We start from the raw sequence: 20610 nt of genomic DNA, 5'->3' as shown, positions 1-20610 counted from the left end.
GAAAACATTTATGTGAACAGAAGTCTAATAACACTTAAATATTAATAAGAAACCGTTATTGGTAACGTTTTGATTGAGATATCTAGGTATTATGGGAATTCCCCGTCTTAGCCAAAAATACCAATTAATGACGTCCTAATTACATCATATTACGTCACAATGATATAAAAATTTTAAAAGTGCAAATTTGGTGATCGTACAGTAAGCCGTTTTGAAAATACGAAGGGGGGTCGAATCCCAGGCCAGGGAAGGCCCAAAAAGCCTAGTCTGGATAGGGTTAAGTTAGTATTCCACATACATTGCTTCGTTAGTATAAGAGAAATATTTCGACATGTTAAGGTGTTGCTAATTCCACCTCATTATCATAATTTATGCAAAAGATCAGAAGGACCATCTTTTGCACTAAACCCATTCTGACCAGAGAGGGGAATTTTGAGGCCTTCAGCAGCCTTTATGTCGCATAACTCATGAACGGCTAGTGCTAAAGCTACGAAACTTGGTAATATATCGCAAAATATTGTTAGCAAAATTTTTTTGTCAATAAAGTAAATTTTTCATTATTTGGGGTTGCCATGGCAACAGATTTATGACAGGCATATTTTTGCCAAAATTTGCCAATTTCGATTTAAACAAGGTTTTCTTGGTAAACAATGCTTGTTTTCTTACAACAATAAAATTCTATGAAATTCAATGCTATTTTCATGATTCAAAATTTATAATTTATGCTAATTTCATTAAGTCATTAGTCAAAATCCAAGATGGCCGTCCTTATTAGCTAAATGACGTCATAATGTCGTCATATTATATGGTGATGACACAAAATTTTTTATGAGGATTTAGTTTTACATGTTTGTTATCTTCTAAAAGTTGGGTGGTGATACGATAAGTAGTTAGGGAGTTAGACCCAAAAGTTTGTTTCAAAAGCTGCACTTTTTTGCTGGGGTCCGTTTGGAATTTTTGTTCAGATAAAAAATGTTCAAATGGTACTTCAAAATTTACGCCTGGGGTCCAAATGGACCCCACTCGGGTGTTTGAGTGTTAATTAAAAAAACTAACATCCATTAACCATTCAGAAAAATAATGGCAAAATAAACACATTTCAGGGGAAGGCAGGGGAGATGGGGATGGGGGTAGTATCATATCATGAATTGATACATTTACATTTCTATGATACCGTAGTTTTTTTTTTTTTTTCATAAATGTTGCAAACGGCATTTACATTGGAATAACCGATCTCTAATGATGATTCCATCATTCTCAGGTACATATGCCACATGTTTAAAAATGATTGTGGACTGCAACTATATTTCCATTTTCTTTATGCAAAAAAAACTCATTATTCGCAACATAAATGACTAATCATGTAAAGCATTACCGGACTTACAGCGACTTATACCCAGCCAATCTATCGTGGCAAAACAGAAAACATAACCTTGTTTTGGTTGCAATAAATATGTTTAGAAATTGGGATGCAGATATAGTCAGATGTTTAAATGTCTTATCCCTAGGAATAAGATGCCCGACGGAAGAATAGAGCAAATGGAGCCAAAGTTTACCCTGGAGCAGTTTAACCTGCTGACACGTCTGGTGTCCATTGGTGAGAGACTTCAGCAGGCCGGCCTGCCGCGGGACAACATGTTCAAACCATCCGCATGATGCAGCAGAGCTGTAATTTAGGGTACATTTGTCATTATGTCTTAGAAATTCTAGTCTATGTTCAGATTAAAGGTTATTACCCATTACTGGTATTTTAAATCAACTGATTTCTTTATACTTTCTTTTAACTCTCAAGCACCCGATCTTTTTTGCGACTTAAATGACCCCAATATGATCGTACAATAAAATCTCATTTGTACTTCTTATCGGTGATCATTGTACATACATTGTTTTGGCAATGTAAGAGGAATATTTTGACATGTTGAGGTGTTGCTAAGTCCAGCTCATTATCATAATTTATGAAAACGATCAGAAGGACCACGTTTTGCACTAACCATATTCTGAGCAGGAAGGAGAATTTTGAGGCCTTAGGCAACTTTTCTGTCGCATAGCTCATGAACATTAAGCACTACAGCTACTAAACTTGGTAATTTATCACAAAAATGCTACCAAAAGTACAATAAAGTGAGTCAATAAAGTAAGTTTTTTATTTGTGTTGCCACGCAACGAAATCTGACAGGTATACGTTTTCCAAAACTTGCCAATTTCGATCCAAACAAACAAGGTTCTCTCATTAAGCTACACTTGTTTTCTTATATCAAATTAATCCTATAAAATTTTATGGAACTTTAATGATTCAAAAGTTACGATTTATGCTAATTTTATGACAGCAAAGGTCAAAATCCAATATGGCCACCCTTTTTCGCTAAATGACGTTATAATGTAGTCACATGATATGCTGATGACACAAAAGTTGTTGTGAGGATACAAGTTTAAGATTTATCATCATATCATGAAAATTTGGTGGTTATACGATTAGTAGTTAAGGGGTGGGTTTTAATTTTTTTTTTAAACTGCATGTCCATGGACTCCAGATGGATAAACACAGTCTTTTATTTATAGTTTCCATAGAATTTCAAGATACTGAGTGAAAAATTCACTGGATGAATTTTTCTTCGGATAAAAAATGTTCAAATGGTAGCTAAAATTTTCTTCAGGGGTTTAAATGGACCCAACTCAGATGTTTGAGGGTTATAAATGAAACTTGAATCGGGATACACTCACCGTGCTAAAGCCTGGCTATATATAAGGGGGTTAAGAGAAAAATCTAATTAATGAAAATGCAAATGTGTATATTTCTAAAAGTGTAGACCTAATGGTCGTATGATACAATAAAGCTAACAATGACACATTGACTTTACCACATGAACATTAAAGCCCTGTGTTAACTTAAAAGTCCATAAGTTATTTTTGAACTAGTTGGACTTTAAAAATTTGCCCCACACAAATTTTTGACTATACAGCACCAGTCTTCCCATGACAAACGCTGGTGCTCTTTAGTTGAAAATTGGGGGGTGTCCAATTTTGTAGTGGATTTTACAGTCCAACTAGTTCAAGAAAGCCCTTTGTTGTTGCAGGGAGAAGTTACCTATGTGCGTCAATGAACCACCGATATTCACACGTGAGCAGCTCATCCTGCTGACGCGTCAGTTGTCGGTTTATCAGAGTCTGCAGCAGACTGGTCTGTCAGAGGACAGCATCTTCCACATCATGCCCTACATGCAGCAACATATAACAACAAACATCGATATCGACGGTACATATCTGCAAGCCACGTTCCTGTATTTAAGTATTTTCTATGTTCGAAAGAAGGAAATGTTGCAAAAATATATACATTCATTAACTTTATTTCATTTTGAATCTTGGAAGATATGGGGTATAATTGATCGTATTGGTCGTGAAAAGTTAAATAAAGGCATCCTTGTCTACATACATGACGGAAAAAAGTCTCCTAGGTTGAAAGGGAAAAATATTTTGGAAAATCTTTAACCCTTTTCAGACCGTCCTTTTTTGAGTCATTCGTCTGACCGGGAAGGGGGAGGGTTGCTTTTGAGGCCGCCCCATCTAACTCTTTTAACTCTTAAACAAACTATAAACCACCAAATTTTCAGAGAATGATGTAGATAATATCTAAAGACTTTAAAAAATTCGACGCTATTATGACTAAATACGACGTCAATATAAATATATTGCCTGAATCATTAATCATGTTATTCCGCAAAAGACGATATAGATACAAGACCAAATTTTTTTTGCAAACTATTTGATGGATAACTGGTAAATCCGAACTTTAGGTGATAATAAGCTACTTTACATTATGTATGTAGTTATCTTTTATCTGTTCGTTAAGTCCGCCATCTTGGATTTTCGCCAATTATGTCACCAAACTAACATAAACAATCCGTATCTATTCATTTAACCCTATCCAGACTGGCCTTGGTATTTTCTTACAGAACACATTCATGTGAACATTTTTAATCCGTTTTCACCGAGTTTTAGCGTTATATGTTGAAAAATGTATCTTATGAAAATAAAGGATGATCATCCAAGATGATCATTAAGGATGATCATCCAAGATGATCATTTTTAAGTCATTTTGACGTCGTTGCGTCGGGTTTAGACAACAGAAGTCTTATAACACTTACATATTTATAAGACACCTTTATTGGTAACTTATTCTTTGAAGTATTTAGGTATTACGGGAATTATATGTCATAATTATACAAAAAAATTAGGAATTATAAAACTCAACTATATCACTGCCTGCAAATGTGGTGATCGTACAGTAAGCCGTTTGAGAATATGAAGTCGGGGCCGAATGAGCACCCCCCCCCCCCACCCCAGTCAAGGGAATGCCCAAAAAGCCCAGTCTGGATAAGTTAAGAAAGCTTACGACGTTTGGTGGCTCTAGCTATAACACTTACATATTTATAAGAAACCTTCATTGGTAACTTATTCTTTGAAGTATTTAGGTATTACGGGAATTATATGTCATAATTAAACAAAAAATTAGGAATTATAAAACTCAATGAGTATATCACTGCCTGCAAATTTGGTAATCGTACAGTAAGCCGTTTGAAAATATGAAGTCGGGGCCGAATGAGCACCCCCCCCACCCCAGTCAAGGGAATGACCAAAAAGCCCAGTCTGGATAGGTTAAGAAAGCTAACGACGTTTTGTGGCTCTAGCTTAAGCGGTCCAGACAATATGCGACATGGATGTTGGGGCGGGCCCCCGGTCTAGATAGGATTTATTATCATAGATGACTACTATGTGGGCTAACAGTGTCCGACATACGAATAGAAAATGCCAAAAACATACACACATCATACACAACCAGATAAAAATGTGCATGTCTAATTACCTCAAAAAGAAATTTAACCCTATTCAGACCTGGCTTTTTGGGTTATCCATGAACCGGCGGGGCGGCTTTCGCTGAATAGGGTTAAAAATCGTTTGACTATCATCTTCTAAACTTTTTGAAACTCCACTAGAACTCCATCAAAATGGGAAAGAGTCAAAGGAGAAAAAAGCCGAGAAGGTAGATGGTGAGGTCATTCCCTGCGTAAAGACATCTCTGGAGCAAATCACAGATGAGAAGTTAATGACAGATGTGGACGAGTTAATGCGGTAATTATTTTCTTTCTTATTTTCTTTTCTCACGCCACCTTCTATATGTATCAGTGTTTTAATGGCGACGTATCGAATGTCCGGTAAGCACAAACATTGAGTTTTAGCCTAAATATCCGTGTGGTTATCAAGTTTTAAGGCCTCCCTCCCTGACACATGTACATGACAGAAGTTTCTAACACAGGTCGGCCGGGTTGTCCGAGGGATGTCCACTTTCCCTGATAACCATACTATTTTCCGTGGAGTGTCCCTCATAAAGGGAGGTATGTCCTCTTTCCGAGAGGAATGTCCCCTGGAAAGTCAAGGAGTGTCACATTTTCTAGAGGAGGGAATATCCCCAAGCGATTGGTCGGGGTGATTTGGGTACTCTTGGTAAGTGACATATCAATGGAAATATGTGTTACTTAACATGCGTTCGTAGAACTCAACCTCCGTGAAATGGGTGAATGTGTGGTGGTAAGAGAGTGTTTTTATAGCTAGATATATGTTTTTATATCTCAGGGACTAGTCTGATAGTATATGATACGTCCGATTGGCAAAAATTCCCGGAATTCTACAGGAATTTTCCCGCGCCTATGTAGTTGCATCATTCCTATGGAGTTTAATCATTTGGGTTGACAGATTGTCATGGTCCTTGGAATGATGATATCTTTTGTCATGGGCTGTGAGAGAGCAAGTAAAATAGCTTTTGCAATAAAATTTGCATAACATGAATAGCATTATATAAATTTTAGCCTAAGCTACCTTCATGGCCCAAAAAAAATGAAAATCCGTTGTTCCTGTTTTAAGTCTTTGGATTGTTTTGACAAAAAAGCCCCACGCAGATAGACAAACACACAAACGCTAGTGCAAGTATAAGCCATGAAATATATTGAGGTAACAAGTAAATAACATCTCTTTTAACAATGTATATAAATCATTAGGAATATGCACATCGTGAATTTTTTTTAAAACAAATCATGTTACCGATTTCTTTTGAACACCGATGTATTGTCACAAATCTATAACAAGCAATGACTTACAAATGGTATGTTCTCTTTCCAGGAAAATTGGTACAGATATGACGGACTTAAATTCTGAAATCAAGACTTTTCTCCGTATTCATCACATTAGTCAAGACACTGTGTCAAAACAAATCGGCACCAGCCAGAGTGTGGTGTCAGCGTTTCTTTTACATGGTCGAGGGCTGAAACCGGTCAATAAAAGAGCTCTCTATACTTGGTACCTGAGGCAGAAGAGGAATATGTCAGGGATATCAGGTACTTCAGTTATCTTTATTCGGATAAAATAATATTTCTCAATATTTGTCAAGAGACAGTTATATTGAAGTACAGTCTAAAATGACAATACTACTCTGTACACATCCTAGCGTATCATTATTGCCTTATTTCAATTGATTGTATTTAACCGTGGGATTCCGTACTGGTTTTGATTTAGGACTGTATCAATACTGGTACCCTGCTGGCTAATGTTAATGGAGTTGAAAATTTTAACGAAAGTTGACTATTTCCTAAGGCTGCTTGTATACATGTATCTTTTAGATACCAGTTGCAGTCAGCAAAGTACCATGAAGAGGACATTCGATTTGACAAATGATAGCCCTGCTCATGGCCTTGACCACAAGCAGCGCAGGTTTATGGTGAAGTGGCCATCAGCAGCTACAGTGATACTGGAGAGGTTCTTCCAAATGGACAAAAACCCCACCGAGAACCAGAGAGAGGAGATTGCACGTGTCTGTAATGACGAGTTACAAAAAGCAGGTATGGTGTTGCAAACTTATTTTAAAGACTTTCCTTAAACTGGAGGATTTCTGTCCAGGGAACAACCATAATCGTAAACTAGTGCAGTTGCTCCCTGCTGTCCCCTGACAGGACTTTGGCACAATAATTGACTCTCCAGACCACATAAACTAATTAAAAACATGGAAACTTAAACCTAGGCTGCAGGCAGAAACAATGGCAACACATAGCAGACAGTTATTTGCATAATAACCGTCAGGTCTGCTTGAAAAAAATTGAACTTTTACTACTTTTCAATAAATGTTGTCAAGTAAGGTGGCCCAGTGAGTTCCAAGAAGGCTGGATATTACATAGAGCAATATCCACCACTTCAGTTTTTATGGTAGAAAGATCAACTAACACACATTGACCAGACTTTCCGCTATATTGAATTCAGTGTTATGTTGTTCTTTATCATTGTCTAAGCAAGGGCTGAATTTAAAAAAAATACCAATATCCTTTGTAAAAGCTATATATTCTTATGCAGATAAGAGCTGCTACTACCGATACTGTTTGGCCAAAAAAAGGGAAAGGTTTAAACACACAAAACAGTATTACTTAAACAACTAAAATAGCCTACATAAACTTAAAAAGTACTTGGTGGAGAAAAGGGGTGGTGGGTGGTGAGAGGACGAGCAAAAGAAACCGTGCAATCCGTTGGACAACAGGATCTCTCGAGTGATGACAAATTACGTGGTCAGGGTCAAAGTGCATCCGGGCCGAACAAAATCAATAACAGTTGGTGATGAATTGATAAAAATTACAAGCTGAAATTTTTCTAACAACTTGATACTACATGTAGTGTCGTAAATAAGGGATTTCAGTTTCAAATTTGAACTCACAGCTTATTTATCATACAAAAGCCCTAGTTGCAAGGGGTTTATCACTTACATTGCTTTTTACTCACAGTTGTGTTCCTAGAAATATGGAGAACGTGTATAAAAAGTGGCATAAAAACTGAAGTTTGTTTCTTTTGATGTTTGCTATGGAATAATTCAAACCACAACAACAAACGTAACAAGGTGTTAAAATAATTAAGTTAACTTATTATCATGTATGATAGACATTTATATTAGATATTTCATGTTTGTTTGTACAGGTGAAGAGTACCCTCATGGCCAGCTGATGACATCAGCGCAAGTCCAGACATGGTTCATGGATAGGTGGTTTCAGAATATAACAAAGCACCAACGATCGTTGGAGTTAGCTTTGCGGAAATAGGTTTCTTAAAGATATCAAAAAATCTTACACTACCAGATTTTATTAATCTCGACTGGAATACCTGGGGCCCGGGGGGGGGGGGTCTTTTGACTTTTGTCCCTTCGTAATTTCAAAACGGCTTTGGTTACAATGATAAAAATTTGGAAGGGGCAATGTACTAGCAAAGCTTTATGTTTTCTGTAATGTTGGTAGCGTTCTGACGTAATATGACGTAGTAATACGTGATTATGACGTCATAGTATCATATGTTTGACTTAAACCGTCTATATATAGAATTTCCGAATTACGCTACCTTATTAGTATGTAAGTCTGCCAAGTCTTTTGTTACCAATGTCGACGACACTGAGGCATATATAACGTCATAAAATTACATCATTTTTTTCTTGGAATTGATGCCAACAAAATTTAAGGAAAAGTCACCAAGTTTCGTAGTTCTAGCACACGTCGTTCGACAGTCATACGACGTCAAAGTTGGTGCTGGAACTTTACCCCCCCCCCCCCCCCCAACTAGGTAGGGTTTATAAGTAAATAACAGTCGTCCTATCATTTCGCCTCTTATTTCAATAATGGGTTTTTATCAGACAATAAAGATATAAAATGAATTACTCGATCGTAGACCTTGCATTATGAGTTGAGGTTCAGTTGCAAAAGGTAAACAAGGACTGGCAGTAAACCTAGGAGTATGTTCATTGCATGGTCTTTAATGTCGAGTTGTATTATTCAAACACATGCTATCATTTTAAACCTTAAACCAACGTATGGGGTCAATACAGACGAATATAAATGTATGTCATTGTGACATTTCTAGTTTGTTTGTATATATGTCTTATAAGTTTGCATACGTTTTACCGAGAAAGGCTCATTGTTGATTAAATTATCCTGGGAAGTTTATCGCCCCCCCTTCGTATTTTCAAAATGGCTTACTATACGATCACTAAATTTGCAGGGAAGGTTATGCTCATCGAGTTTTATGATTCCTGAATTTTTCTATCATTATGACGTAATATGACGTAATTATCACGTAATTAATTGATATTTTTGGCTAAAACTGGGAATTCCCATAATACCTAAATATCTCACTCAAAAGTTAGCAATAAAGGTTTAGCTATCCGCCATCTTGGATAATCAACCTGAAATTTGTCAAGATAATTTTTTTCAACAAATAACGTTAAAATCCCTTGAAAATGGATTAAAAACGTTCACATGAATGTTTTCTTTGAGAAAATACCAAGTAGTGTGAAATTTGAGTAAAAATAAGCTTGTTATACTTTTCATCATGATCTTGTCGGCCATCTTGGATTTTGACCAATTGCGTCATCTCATTAGCATAATTTATGAAAATTTAATTATAAATGTTACAATAAGATGTGTTAGATATTAAATATATATGAACAGATGTTTAGCAAGAAAATCTTAACATCCCATTGTTTAAACCAAAATTAGTTTTTTTTTTTTAAATTGCCTTTCAGAAACCCGTTGCCATGGCAACACGAAAAATTGTAAACTAACCCAATTTTTTTTTAAATTGTTGGCAACGATATTTCAGGAAAGCTCACCAAGTTTGTTTGTTCTAACACAAGCCGTTCGGGAGCTATATGAGGTCAAAGTTGGCGCAGACCCATGAAAAAAGGGTCAGAAAACATTTTGCAACAAATAATCACTAAGGGCAATAGAAATAGACTGAATTCATTCATTTAGATGGTTTTTGATGAAAAAATACCAGGCAGTTTGGTCCGCCATTTTGGATTTTGTGTTGATGACGTCATGAAATTAGCATGATTAATGCACATATAATTATGAAAGGTATGCTCAATAATATAAGATTTTATTTAAGTAACAAAATAGCAGTAATATAGCAAATAAAACTAAAAAAATACTTTGAGCCAAAAATATGATTTTGGGCAAAACTGCCTCTCAACAAACGGTTGCCATGGCACTAAAAATGGAAAAATTGTAAACTTCGTGAAATTGTTGCCAATAATTTTTTAGGAAATTCATCAAATTTGATGTATTGAGCGTGAAGCGTTCTGGCGTTATAGGACATCAAAGTTGGCGCAGGCCTCACCCCCCCCCCCCCCCGTGTTCACTAAAACACACCCAGTAACTTTCTAGCGAGGACAGGTCAACGACAATTACTACGATTTGAATAGCCCGCAACTAGTCTGTGAAAAGGAAACAAATTGAAGAGAGACGTCGACCTTGCAGACAATCCTAGTTAAATAGGCACAATATACAGCCTTTATACATACCTTGTAACGTTAGCTGTATTTCGAAAATTGAACGTAAAGATTGTCCATTTAGCAACAGTAACAGTAAAGGTTCTATTTAATGATGAATTTTTCGTAATAGAGTCTCCTGAAAAGTAATTTTTAGGATGGGCAAGGGTACATATGTGTTAACTAATTTCCAGAAATTACAGTCTTTCACATTTAAATAACATATGCTCATGGTCGTCTATGCTTCCACTGCTACAAAGAGTACATGTTGCCTCATATTTTTATAACGTTTCATCTTTGATACCCCATTCAAGAAGATTGTGCACCCATGGTAATATCCGGTGTAATAGTTTGTAGTTTAACTCTGCTAACTTAGTGTATTTACAGGTCTGTATGCTTAACCGTCTCCAGATATTTTCCTTTGCCAGGGTTTCGGTAGGAAATATGGATTGCAATTTTTTACAGCATGTTGGTTCCTTGATCTGTGCATGCACTGTTGCGTTGTAAAATAATTTGCAGGTGTTCTTGCTTTTGATTTGTTTTGTTGTTTTACCATCAAATATACATGGGGTAAGGGTGTTAAGCTCTAATCTTTGATTAAGAATTGGCCTCTATGGTTTCTTATTGCATTCTTCTATGTAAGGGGTATAGCTTGAAACAGGATTATATATTCAATAATACCATTAGGTCTTGTGTTTAGGTTAAGCTGATGGTAGTGATTTATAGACATGAACCTGTCTAAGGGGAAAATGTCTTTTATGAATATTATGTTTATATTTTTATACAGGTTGGAAAGAAAATTGTTTTACCTTCTGACCTTAATATTTGTTGCACCATATAGTTTCTCCAATTATTTCACTTACACACTAGAGGGTTTGTTCTTACCTCCTCCACCAGCAGAGTGGAAGGCTGATATTACCTGTTTAAAAAATGTGGGGAATTTATTCATGTCAAAACCATCTTTATCAGAAGTAAAGTTCATATGTAATAGTAAGTTGTCTTGACCAAGGGAGTTTATGAATGTTAAAGACCAGAAATCTGGACCCAGGATCAACAATAACCATAAAACTATATAGATGCTCTCTGCTGAACTCTACCTGGAGGTTTGAAAGCTGAATTGACCCTCTAGACTGCAGAAACTAATTAGAAGCCATGGGGAGTCCAGCCAGTGTCTGCTGCCAGGAACAAAGGGATGGTATTACGACATAAGGTTGAAAGTTATTAGCATGATAACTGTCAGATCTGTTTGAAAATTTTCTCCACTACTTGTCAACAAAATACTGTCAAACAAAGCAAAGTGACACTTAAGCGTGCTGCAAGGCTTAAAACACCACACCATATTTTCTACAATATTAGGTTTGAAGGAAGAAATATCAGACCAATGTTGAAAATTCAAAATGTTGCCAGATTTCTTGTGCCGTTGAATTTAGTCTATCTAGAAGTATATCTACACTCTTTCCTGCACTTTCTTGCTCTCTACCTTTGTCTGAGTTACTGAATGTCAGTATCATTGCTATTTATTATCTTACCTTTCAGAAGCTATTTGGTGTCTTGTTTTGAAATAAGAGCTATCACCCTCATTGTATCTATATAGAATAAGATCATTTATTTTGGTAAGATTAGTCCCTCTCAAATTTGTATTTCTTTTCAAGTAGTTATTAGCTTCCTGTTGGATTTTGTGTGTCTACAAATAGAACTTCTAATCGTAGCACCGTCTTTGCAATGTTAATAAATAGATTTACTTGTACAGTCACCACCAGCAACAATGAATGGTATAATATCTTAGTGCCCTGAATGTTCCCTTCCACAAAGTTCCAGGCTGGCTTAGTGGACCCGTGGTCATTACTTCACATGATTTCTGTTTAGACAAAGCTTACAAAGTTACTTTTTATGTGCAAACAAACTAAAACTCTTTATCTATCTGTAACTATTTGAACTCTAGCTCTACGGAATACCTCACCTCAATGAGCCATACTCCAGTACCCATGTTCACTGAATGCGAGCCTGCTGTAGACTGAACCCGGTAGTTTACGTTAGCCGGATTTATTGGGTGATTTTAAAGTACCACCTTGGTCTTTCAAGCGACAACTTTCCATCTTGCGTTGTCATTCGTCTCTAACCTTGGTATCCAGGATGCAAGTAGGGCTTGCCTTTCGAGATCTAAGTTTGTCAGGCCTAATCCTCCCAACTCAATAGGTTGGCTAACAACATCTCTTTTAATTATATTTCAGCCATACCATAGGTATGGTGAAACATATTGTATTTGTAATGTTTCTTTCTTCTTTCTCCTGTCAAATCTTAAAATCGAATCAACTCCGTCGTTTTTGGACCGAATGACTTGAAATTTTGAACAAGGATAGAGTGAGCCAGTGTCCCTTCGGTGTTTTATTTTTTTTAATTTTTTTTCACCTTTAAAATGATTTTATTCATGTTTTTTGCAATTTTTAAGATGTGGATGTGCGTTCTCGCTGTCCAAGTGTGTCTAGATACCAGTGTGCGTTATCTGATGGTACCGAGGAACATACTAGTAAGACATTGGTCATTATTTTACAACAGCAAAGACTTTCTGTGAAGATCGCGGAACAGAACGTCAGCTGCAACTGATGCCACTGTCGGGCCATAGTTATCTCCCATGGCTTCATGGATCAAGGAGCTTCCGTATACAACTGTAGCCGTTGATACTGCAGTCGGCATTTGACTTTGCTTTCGATGGAAATAATATGGAGGAATATCAAAACGAGCTAATGTTTGGGTATTGAAGGGACCCTCATCTATTAGCGACAAATGCATTACCCTGCCGTCAAGAAGTACATTCTAGTAGCCTGAGAAGACTAGAAGACAGCAAGAGACCTGCTGGCACTGCATAAAAACCGCTGTTTAAGCTCTCTTAAAGTGTGCTTAAGGGTTCCGTATTGGTATTCTTTAAGTTACTTTACGCAATGCTTACGCATTGGTAAATATTATGTTGAAGCCATAACTACATGCGTTCGTAAACGGCACGTAGTGGTACACATTTAAGCAACATATAAGCTTCGTAAAGCATACTTAATTCCAAATGATTACGCTACCTTTAAGCTCTGTAAAGATCCGTTAAAGATGTGATTTAAGTTGTCTTAAGTTTAAGTTTAAGTATTCTTAAAGAGTAATTAATGGCATCCATTTAAGATCTGTAAATCAGTTGTAAATATCGATATTTAAGCTTGATATACGATCCATTAGTTCAATGATTTTGCATAATACGATCATGTGAATGTATCTTTTATGTAATGTGGTGTAATGTTATGTAATTCAGGTATCCTTTCTTGTTTGTTTTTTATGGCCAGCCGTTGTTGTGTTCCAACCTTTGTACATGCACGCATTCAAATATGCCATGTTTAGCTTCACCTTCTATGTCTCGGCGTGATGCATTCACTCCTGGGCCAGTAGAAAATCTTGCTTTCTGCATTCTTCATCCAGCTCCGTCCATTCAGATGTTTCAGGACTCAAGGTCATATGGAAACGATCTTGAACTACGTTGACTTTCGTTCAGGGTTGAAGGAGATACATGCCCCATAAATCGACTAGCCGGCGCGGCGGCGTAACTCCCCGGGCTTGATACGCTGCGCTCCCTTGCCTACTCTAGGAAACCAAACTGGGTAACGAGAATACCGATCCCCGCCTGCCCAACGCGCGTCCGTACTACCAGCTGGCCCTACTTACGTCGACCCCCGACTATCGCTTTCTTCTCCGAGAGGCAAAGCGATAGTTGCTAGCTGGATCGCTAGACGGGCGTGTTGGGGTGTTTTGGTCCCGGGGCGCGGGGATTAGTAAACCTTTGCGTGCTGGCTCTTAGGAGTTCTGGCTTCACAGGGTATCCATTGGCCGGCTAGCGCTTTCCTCCAATAAGCAGGGTGATCCAATTCTTGTCCAGGCAGCAATAGTTGACCGACCGGCCAGGCTCACGGCTTTGTTGTTCTTGGTGACCGTACGGTGTTTGTGTCCTGGAGCCATTATAGTCTGCGTCCCCTGGGCTGAGTTATACGTTGGAGATGTAGCAGGTCCACACCCAAGCAAGCTACGATCACCAAATGATGACAGACTAGATTTGAATTAGGAGAGTGAGTACTAGACTAGATTTAAATTGGAAATCGCGCGTTGTTTAAATTGAAACAATGATTTGCATAGTCAGCAGACATGATGGTCTATGTTATGTGTATTGCTATTGTTATTCATAGACAGGCTTGCTGACCATCTCACAATTGAACAATAGAGTCTAAGTCAACAGCCCAAGAAGGGTGTAAAATGTATTCCAGTCTAAATACATGCTAAAAAGCTAAATGCTCATGCAGAAATCACGTCTAGAAATTGTACATTTTACCACTGCATGGAAACAAAATGAATAAGTTCAGTCAAATACAAACATGATAAGGTTAATTAAAGCCAGCAGGAGAAGTCAAATCATAAAGAGCTCAGATGAGCCTGGTGGAAATCAAAGACATTAAAAAACGCACTATAGAATGTCCTTGCAGAAATGAATTCTTATTGTGCCGAGGAAATTCAGCCCCCAGGCTGGGAGAGACTGCTGCAGCGCGTTATATCTAATAATGTAAGTTATGAAAACATGAACTTTATGTGATCCAGTATGAACGACTTTCTGTTGTGTCTACGGTACAATTTGGTACTTGATTGTGTTTTAAAGCTTAGAAATGGATTGAAAGAAAGATGGCGTGGGTTGAGTCAGTGGATATGTAAGCAAAGAAAAAATCCCGCTCGGAACCTGAATTTGTTTTTATGACCTAGATACACTTGCTGGCTTTCATTAAACCCGCTACTTCACAATTTGTGTTCTGCAACCCATATTGGTCGATCTTTTGATACTGTGCAAGTTTTTACAAGGCTGAAAATGTGCACAATTCGAGAAAATCAGTTACCACATCGGTAAACCAAATATTTGTATGATGCTTTGTTTTGTTTTGTTTTAGTTTGCGTAGACTGCACAGGCCGTCTCCTACGCGACGCCTTCGAATCTAAAACAATTAGGCATTGCATGCTATAGCTTTAAGATATTAAGTTTTATGTCTTTATATCTGAAACCCTATCACATAATCAATAAATTGTACTACATATTTTTTGGCAGTATTATGACAATGCAGAGTTGTTGTTGTCCGCTTCTGCAGGACTTTTGCCTCCTCATTGTAATTATAAAAGGCGTGTGCGCGGAAGCTTTTGAATAAACTGTAGTATGACAAAATATCAAGGAGTAAAGTATTCAAAATCCATGTATTGAAGAAAATATTAGACTGATGACAGACGCTGCTACCTCCAAGTTTAAGCAGCTTAAATAAAGCTTAAATAAACGACTTTAAACTTTCCTAATAGGCGTTTAAAAGTATTGTATATAAATAATGAAAATGAAGAGTAGAAGCGATGATTATTTTAGTCAATACATATCAACTTTGTTGGCAAAACTGCACAAATTGATGTCATATCTTTAAGGCAAAGTTAAGTGTACCTTAACTAATATGTACAGTTATTTACATGTTTAAGTGGACTTAACGTTTTTCTTAAATGTGTCTTAGATATCGATTTTTAGTTTCAGCCTCCGTGATTTGGCAATCAAAAGGCCCTTGCTCTGTGTTGAGTTCCTCCAGTGCCTTTAGATTGTCTTTAATTTTTATTTCAAATTCAGTGTCAAAATTTTGCCTCTCAAGCCTACGTTTTTCATGTAATGCTTTGAAGTGAGTTACCCATGAATCAGGCGGAATTTATTCTAGAGCTTTTGGATTTTTAGCATTTACGACTTCTTAAATGAAGTTTAATGATAGAGTCCATTCCAAGACACCCTGAGAGTTTTTAGGCGATATCTATAATAAGTCTGAATTATTTTGAATAAAAGAATATCTGAGCCACAATAAATAAATTCTTTTCAAATAATTCATTAAGAAAATACTCATCTATTTGAATTCCTTTGAAGTTAGAATAATTGTGAAACCTCTGTGTGATTTTTTTCACATTTACAAATATTTACAAATATTTGTAAACTTTGTCAAATGGTAAAATTAGTTTATTGCCCCCACAAAAGTAAGCCCCATTGTTGTATCTGTATATTTTTAGGTTTTACTGATGGGCACTGGTGGATTCTTTGTGGTGGGCCATTGTTGCATGGCACCGAACCATAATTTGCAAGGATGTGTGAATTGCTTTCTTCCCAACCCACCGAACCATTTACAAAAAATGGTAGAAATGGTAAATAATGGTAGAATGCTGTTATCATTATTTAGAAACCATTAGAAGTATCCAAATTCCACACCATGAATATTTCCAAAGTTTTACAGGACCAGGGAAATATTTATTAAGTTGAAACAGTGTTAAAAATATTTCTGAAGTATCAAATGTCCTAGACATATAATTACAAAACTTTAAAATCAATTCTAAACAATGGCAACAAACATCCGCATGGTGTCTTGGAATGGACTCTAGCTTAATCATATTCAAATGTTTAAGCTTCATTTACGAATCCCATTAAGCATGCTTAAATATCCAATTTGGTGCAGTGTGGCATTTGCACAAACAAAAGTCACTCGCGACTCCAACCTATTACACACACAAACAAACACTAATGCAAATTGTCTTCTTTCAGTATGAATAAATATATGGCGCCTTTAAAGAATGAAATGCGAGCAAGAAACTGCAAAATATTAAAGGGGAGGGGGGCAACATTCAATTGGGGGGGGGGGGGCAGTACTCTCGACGCCACTTTCCATGACAAAAGAAGTGCACTGGGTGAGGCAGACCGGGAAAGATAATTAGGTGATAATTGGCCGCTAATGTATGCATATTCCGCCAATACACAATGCAACACACTGCTCATGTCCTGTTGTTTCAAGGGCATCTGTAAGGGTATTTCAAGCCCTTTACACGTCCTGTACACAAGAATGGTGCATTTCCGCGAAATTCTAGGACATGTAAAGGACTGCACACTTCTCGTTCGCAGGCAGGACACCTCAGGGTTTTGAAGGACACGGACAATTTCCAGGGATGTGTAAGTCAGTTTCCATTCTGGAAATGAGCTTTTTCGTGCAGCTCATTTTCGATAGCTGTGAAGCATTGCTTTTTTTATACATGTTTCGGACACACACAAAAAAACTGCAATCCTTTTTTTGTATTCTCATACTATCTTTGCACTTTTTTGCAGATTCTAGACTTGCAAAAATGCAAGGAATACCGATGTCGCTTTTAAAGGTAGAACACGGATCAAAAGCGAAATGTCTGGCCCTGCTACTTGTCGGTGTATTTGCATTCTATATCTGCGTTATGGAAACAGTCGAACAATTAGGGAATTCACAGACAAAAACAGCAACTTTGATCATTTGTGAAAAGGTACACAGCTCCAAGCACAATTGTCGTCCTCCAAACTTAACAGGTACGTCCTGATAAGAATTATGATCATGGAACACTTTATGGGTAGAGGTTTGGATGTATAAATCCTTTAATGTAAGAAATATTTAAGTGGTCTTTGCCTTTTGTTGAACCATCGATTGATTTCAAAGACATTACGTCATTTGTTTTGAGTCATTCTGACATTCGTGTAATTTTGGATGATTCCATACCGTTGTTTATCCTTTGCTTATTTTATGTATAACTCTGTGTAGTATTTATCCTTATCCAATGATTTTAGAAAATGTATTACCAAAAAATGTCTGCCACTAAGCATAAAGCTAGTCTATTTCTTTCCAGAGCCATTAGCCCTTCGCCTCTAAAAGACCATATCCCGTCCAAATAGGTTAGGCAATGATAATTGAACAATGAATTGCTAAACTTAAGGAAATCATTATTATGGATACAAAGGCAAATCCATCAACCTTAACTGCCATTTGGGGAGCATGTTATATTGTCTTTTAAACAGTGCAGTGAGGACCAAGACATGGTTCGTATTTCAAGAGTCATTGCACGAGAAAACCAGGCAGAGGCCGGAAGATGGGGGTCGGCCAAATCGACTCAAACTTTTTTATGTGTGATAGGTAACTACGTGGAACTATGAACAGCCATATAGTTAAAATCCTCCAGCTATTTATGATAATGTCGTTCTGGGACCCTCCTCAGGGACCCTCCAAAATCCAACAATTATGTCTGAAAATTACTGAAAGTTCGATGGCTATTCTGAAAAATCTGATTAAAGTACGAACAAAAGTTTTGTATTTCCATATAGCATGGGTTCTAAAGTGTTACAGACCAAAAGTTAAATATGATGCATTAAAGTTAAGAGGGTGTGCTAGGGGTTACCTGAACCATTGAAAGCAGAATTTTTGTCACTGTAAATTTAACTCATTTTTAATGCGCAATAAAATCTATGCGCAATGGGTCTGGTGAATGGTTTTAATGTTGATAGAGAGAGAAACATCTACTTATTCAAAAACAATCGTTATCTAATTGAGCCATACATAACGCGAGCCATGAGAGGGGGGTCTTTATGGGGATTTTTCGGGTTTTGGTCTTTAGTTAATCGGGTGATTATATTACTCTATGGGGGGAAATCATGGCGAATGTTTACGAAGTTGTTTGTGAACCATGCATAATTGACAAAATATTATGATAGATTTCTTCTCCCTCCTTGAAACATGGAGTAACGATACGTCAGAAGTTGATCTACAGCATTATCAGCACTTTTCATCTCTTATGAACAAACAAAGTAAAGCCAGACGGAAATCAGGTGGTATTATCTTTTAATTTAAAAACAAACTAGCAAAATTTATAAGGCGAGAGAGCAGCACTTCAGAAAGCAAAGATATTCTCTGGATCCGTGTAGCCAAGGAATCGTTTGGCCTATCCAGAGACGTATTCATAGGTAATGTATATATCAGTCCTGTAAACTCTTCGATCCACAAAAGGTCTAAAAAATCTATCTTTGATGTACTAGAACAGGACGTGGCACGTTTTACGGCTAGAGGTTTTGTGATTCTCGGTGGAGACTTTAATAATCGATTAGGCTACTTGAAAGACTTCGCGGACGAAACTCCAATAGATTCTGACGTTGAGCATATTCCAATTCTCAACATCCCAAGAAATTATTCTAATAAAAACCCACCAAACACATTTGGCAAAGAATTGACAGATCCATGTTACCAATCCAACCTCAACATTCTAAATGGGCGAGTCCTGGGAGATCTCAGCGGCCGATTCACCTGCTACCAGCTCAACGGCTGTAGCACTGTGGATTGTCATAGCTAGCAGTACCCTCTTCCACAATATCAATATATTTAGAGTACATCCATTAACCGAATTTTCTGATCATTGTATGATCTCCCTAAACATTAAGACACTCATACAAGAATCTCAAAACGAAACACCCAAATTAAATATGCAACCTTTGCCAGACAGATTTTTAGCGAAAAGTTTATAAATGCTTTACGCAGCCAAGCATTATCGCACAAGCTTGAAAATTTTAATTTGTCAACGCATCTAAACTCAATCTTAAATGCAGACATCGACAAAGAAGTTTACAAATTTCAGGAAATCTTAGAAATAGCGGGGAAAATTACACTGTCACTACAAATTAAACATAACAATAAACAAAAAATATAACGAACAAATAAAAAGTGGTTCCAAAAAAATTGCTTCGAGGCCCGGAAAGAGCTCCGTAATCTGCAATATTTATTGCAACAAAACCCAAAGAACCCTTTTATTCGAGGTAGCTATTTTAGGAAGAAAAAGGAATACAACAAACTAATTCGAAAGCGCAAAAAAAATAGTATGAAACTGACTGTTTAATGCAGCTCCAAAATCTTCAGGAAAATAATCCAACCGCCTTTTGGAATCTACTCAAACAATTTAAAAACGCCAATTCTACTCCAAAAGCTTTAGAATAAATTCCGCCTGATTCATGGGTAACTCACTTCAAAGCATTACATGAAAAACGTAGGCTTGAGAGGCAAAATTTTGACACTGAATTTGAAATGAAAATTAAAGACAATCTAAAGGCACTGGAGGAACTCAACACAGAGCAAGGGCCTCTTGATTGCCAAATCACGGAGGCTGAAATAAGTAGTGCAATAACGGCTCTCAAAAACAAAAAGGCGAGCGGTGAAGACATGATAATTAACGAAATGCTGAAAGCGTCTTGAAGCCTCTTGTTGCATTATTCAATCGCACCTTTTTTAGTGGAAACTTCCCCCAAACCTGTTCAAAAAGCTACATAGTGCCCATATTCAAATCAGGGAGAAAAAACGACACAAACAACTAACGCGGGATTTCCATTTCTGGCTGTCTTGGGAAACCTGTTTATCATTGAA

The 20610-nt window shown here is 37.1% G+C and overlaps 1 protein-coding gene and 2 long non-coding RNA genes across 4 annotated transcripts in view; all 3 read left to right on the top strand.

Moving 5' to 3' along the window:
• Positions 1–1755, top strand: part of LOC118418539 — an 8073-nt gene extending 6318 nt beyond the window's left edge. For both annotated transcript variants that reach the window (XR_004831464.1, XR_004831463.1), the window contains exon 2: positions 1509–1755. This is a non-coding gene — a long non-coding RNA (uncharacterized LOC118418539). The remainder of the gene's footprint in view (positions 1–1508) is intronic.
• Positions 1756–2763: 1008 nt separating this feature from the next.
• Positions 2764–8126, top strand: LOC118423543 (homeobox-containing protein 1-like). The gene is made up of 5 exons (XM_035831770.1): positions 2764–3253; positions 4992–5127; positions 6172–6386; positions 6669–6887; positions 8005–8126. Exons 1-5 carry the CDS (start codon positions 3088–3090, stop codon positions 8124–8126), a joined length of 858 nt encoding a protein of 285 aa, XP_035687663.1. The 5' UTR covers positions 2764–3087.
• A 9005-nt stretch (positions 8127–17131) lies between these two features.
• Positions 17132–20610, top strand: part of LOC118425602 — a 10602-nt gene continuing 7123 nt past the window's right edge. Inside the window, exons 1-2 of the long non-coding RNA XR_004832314.1 lie at positions 17132–17363; positions 17517–17744. This is a non-coding gene — a long non-coding RNA (uncharacterized LOC118425602). The remainder of the gene's footprint in view (positions 17364–17516; positions 17745–20610) is intronic.

This window comes from Branchiostoma floridae, chromosome 1, assembly GCF_000003815.2.
Source record: "Branchiostoma floridae strain S238N-H82 chromosome 1, Bfl_VNyyK, whole genome shotgun sequence".
Taxonomy (NCBI): Eukaryota; Metazoa; Chordata; class Leptocardii; order Amphioxiformes; family Branchiostomatidae; genus Branchiostoma; species Branchiostoma floridae.
The sequence above is the reverse complement of the archived record's forward strand: the minus strand, read 5'-3'. Positions and strand labels throughout refer to the sequence as shown.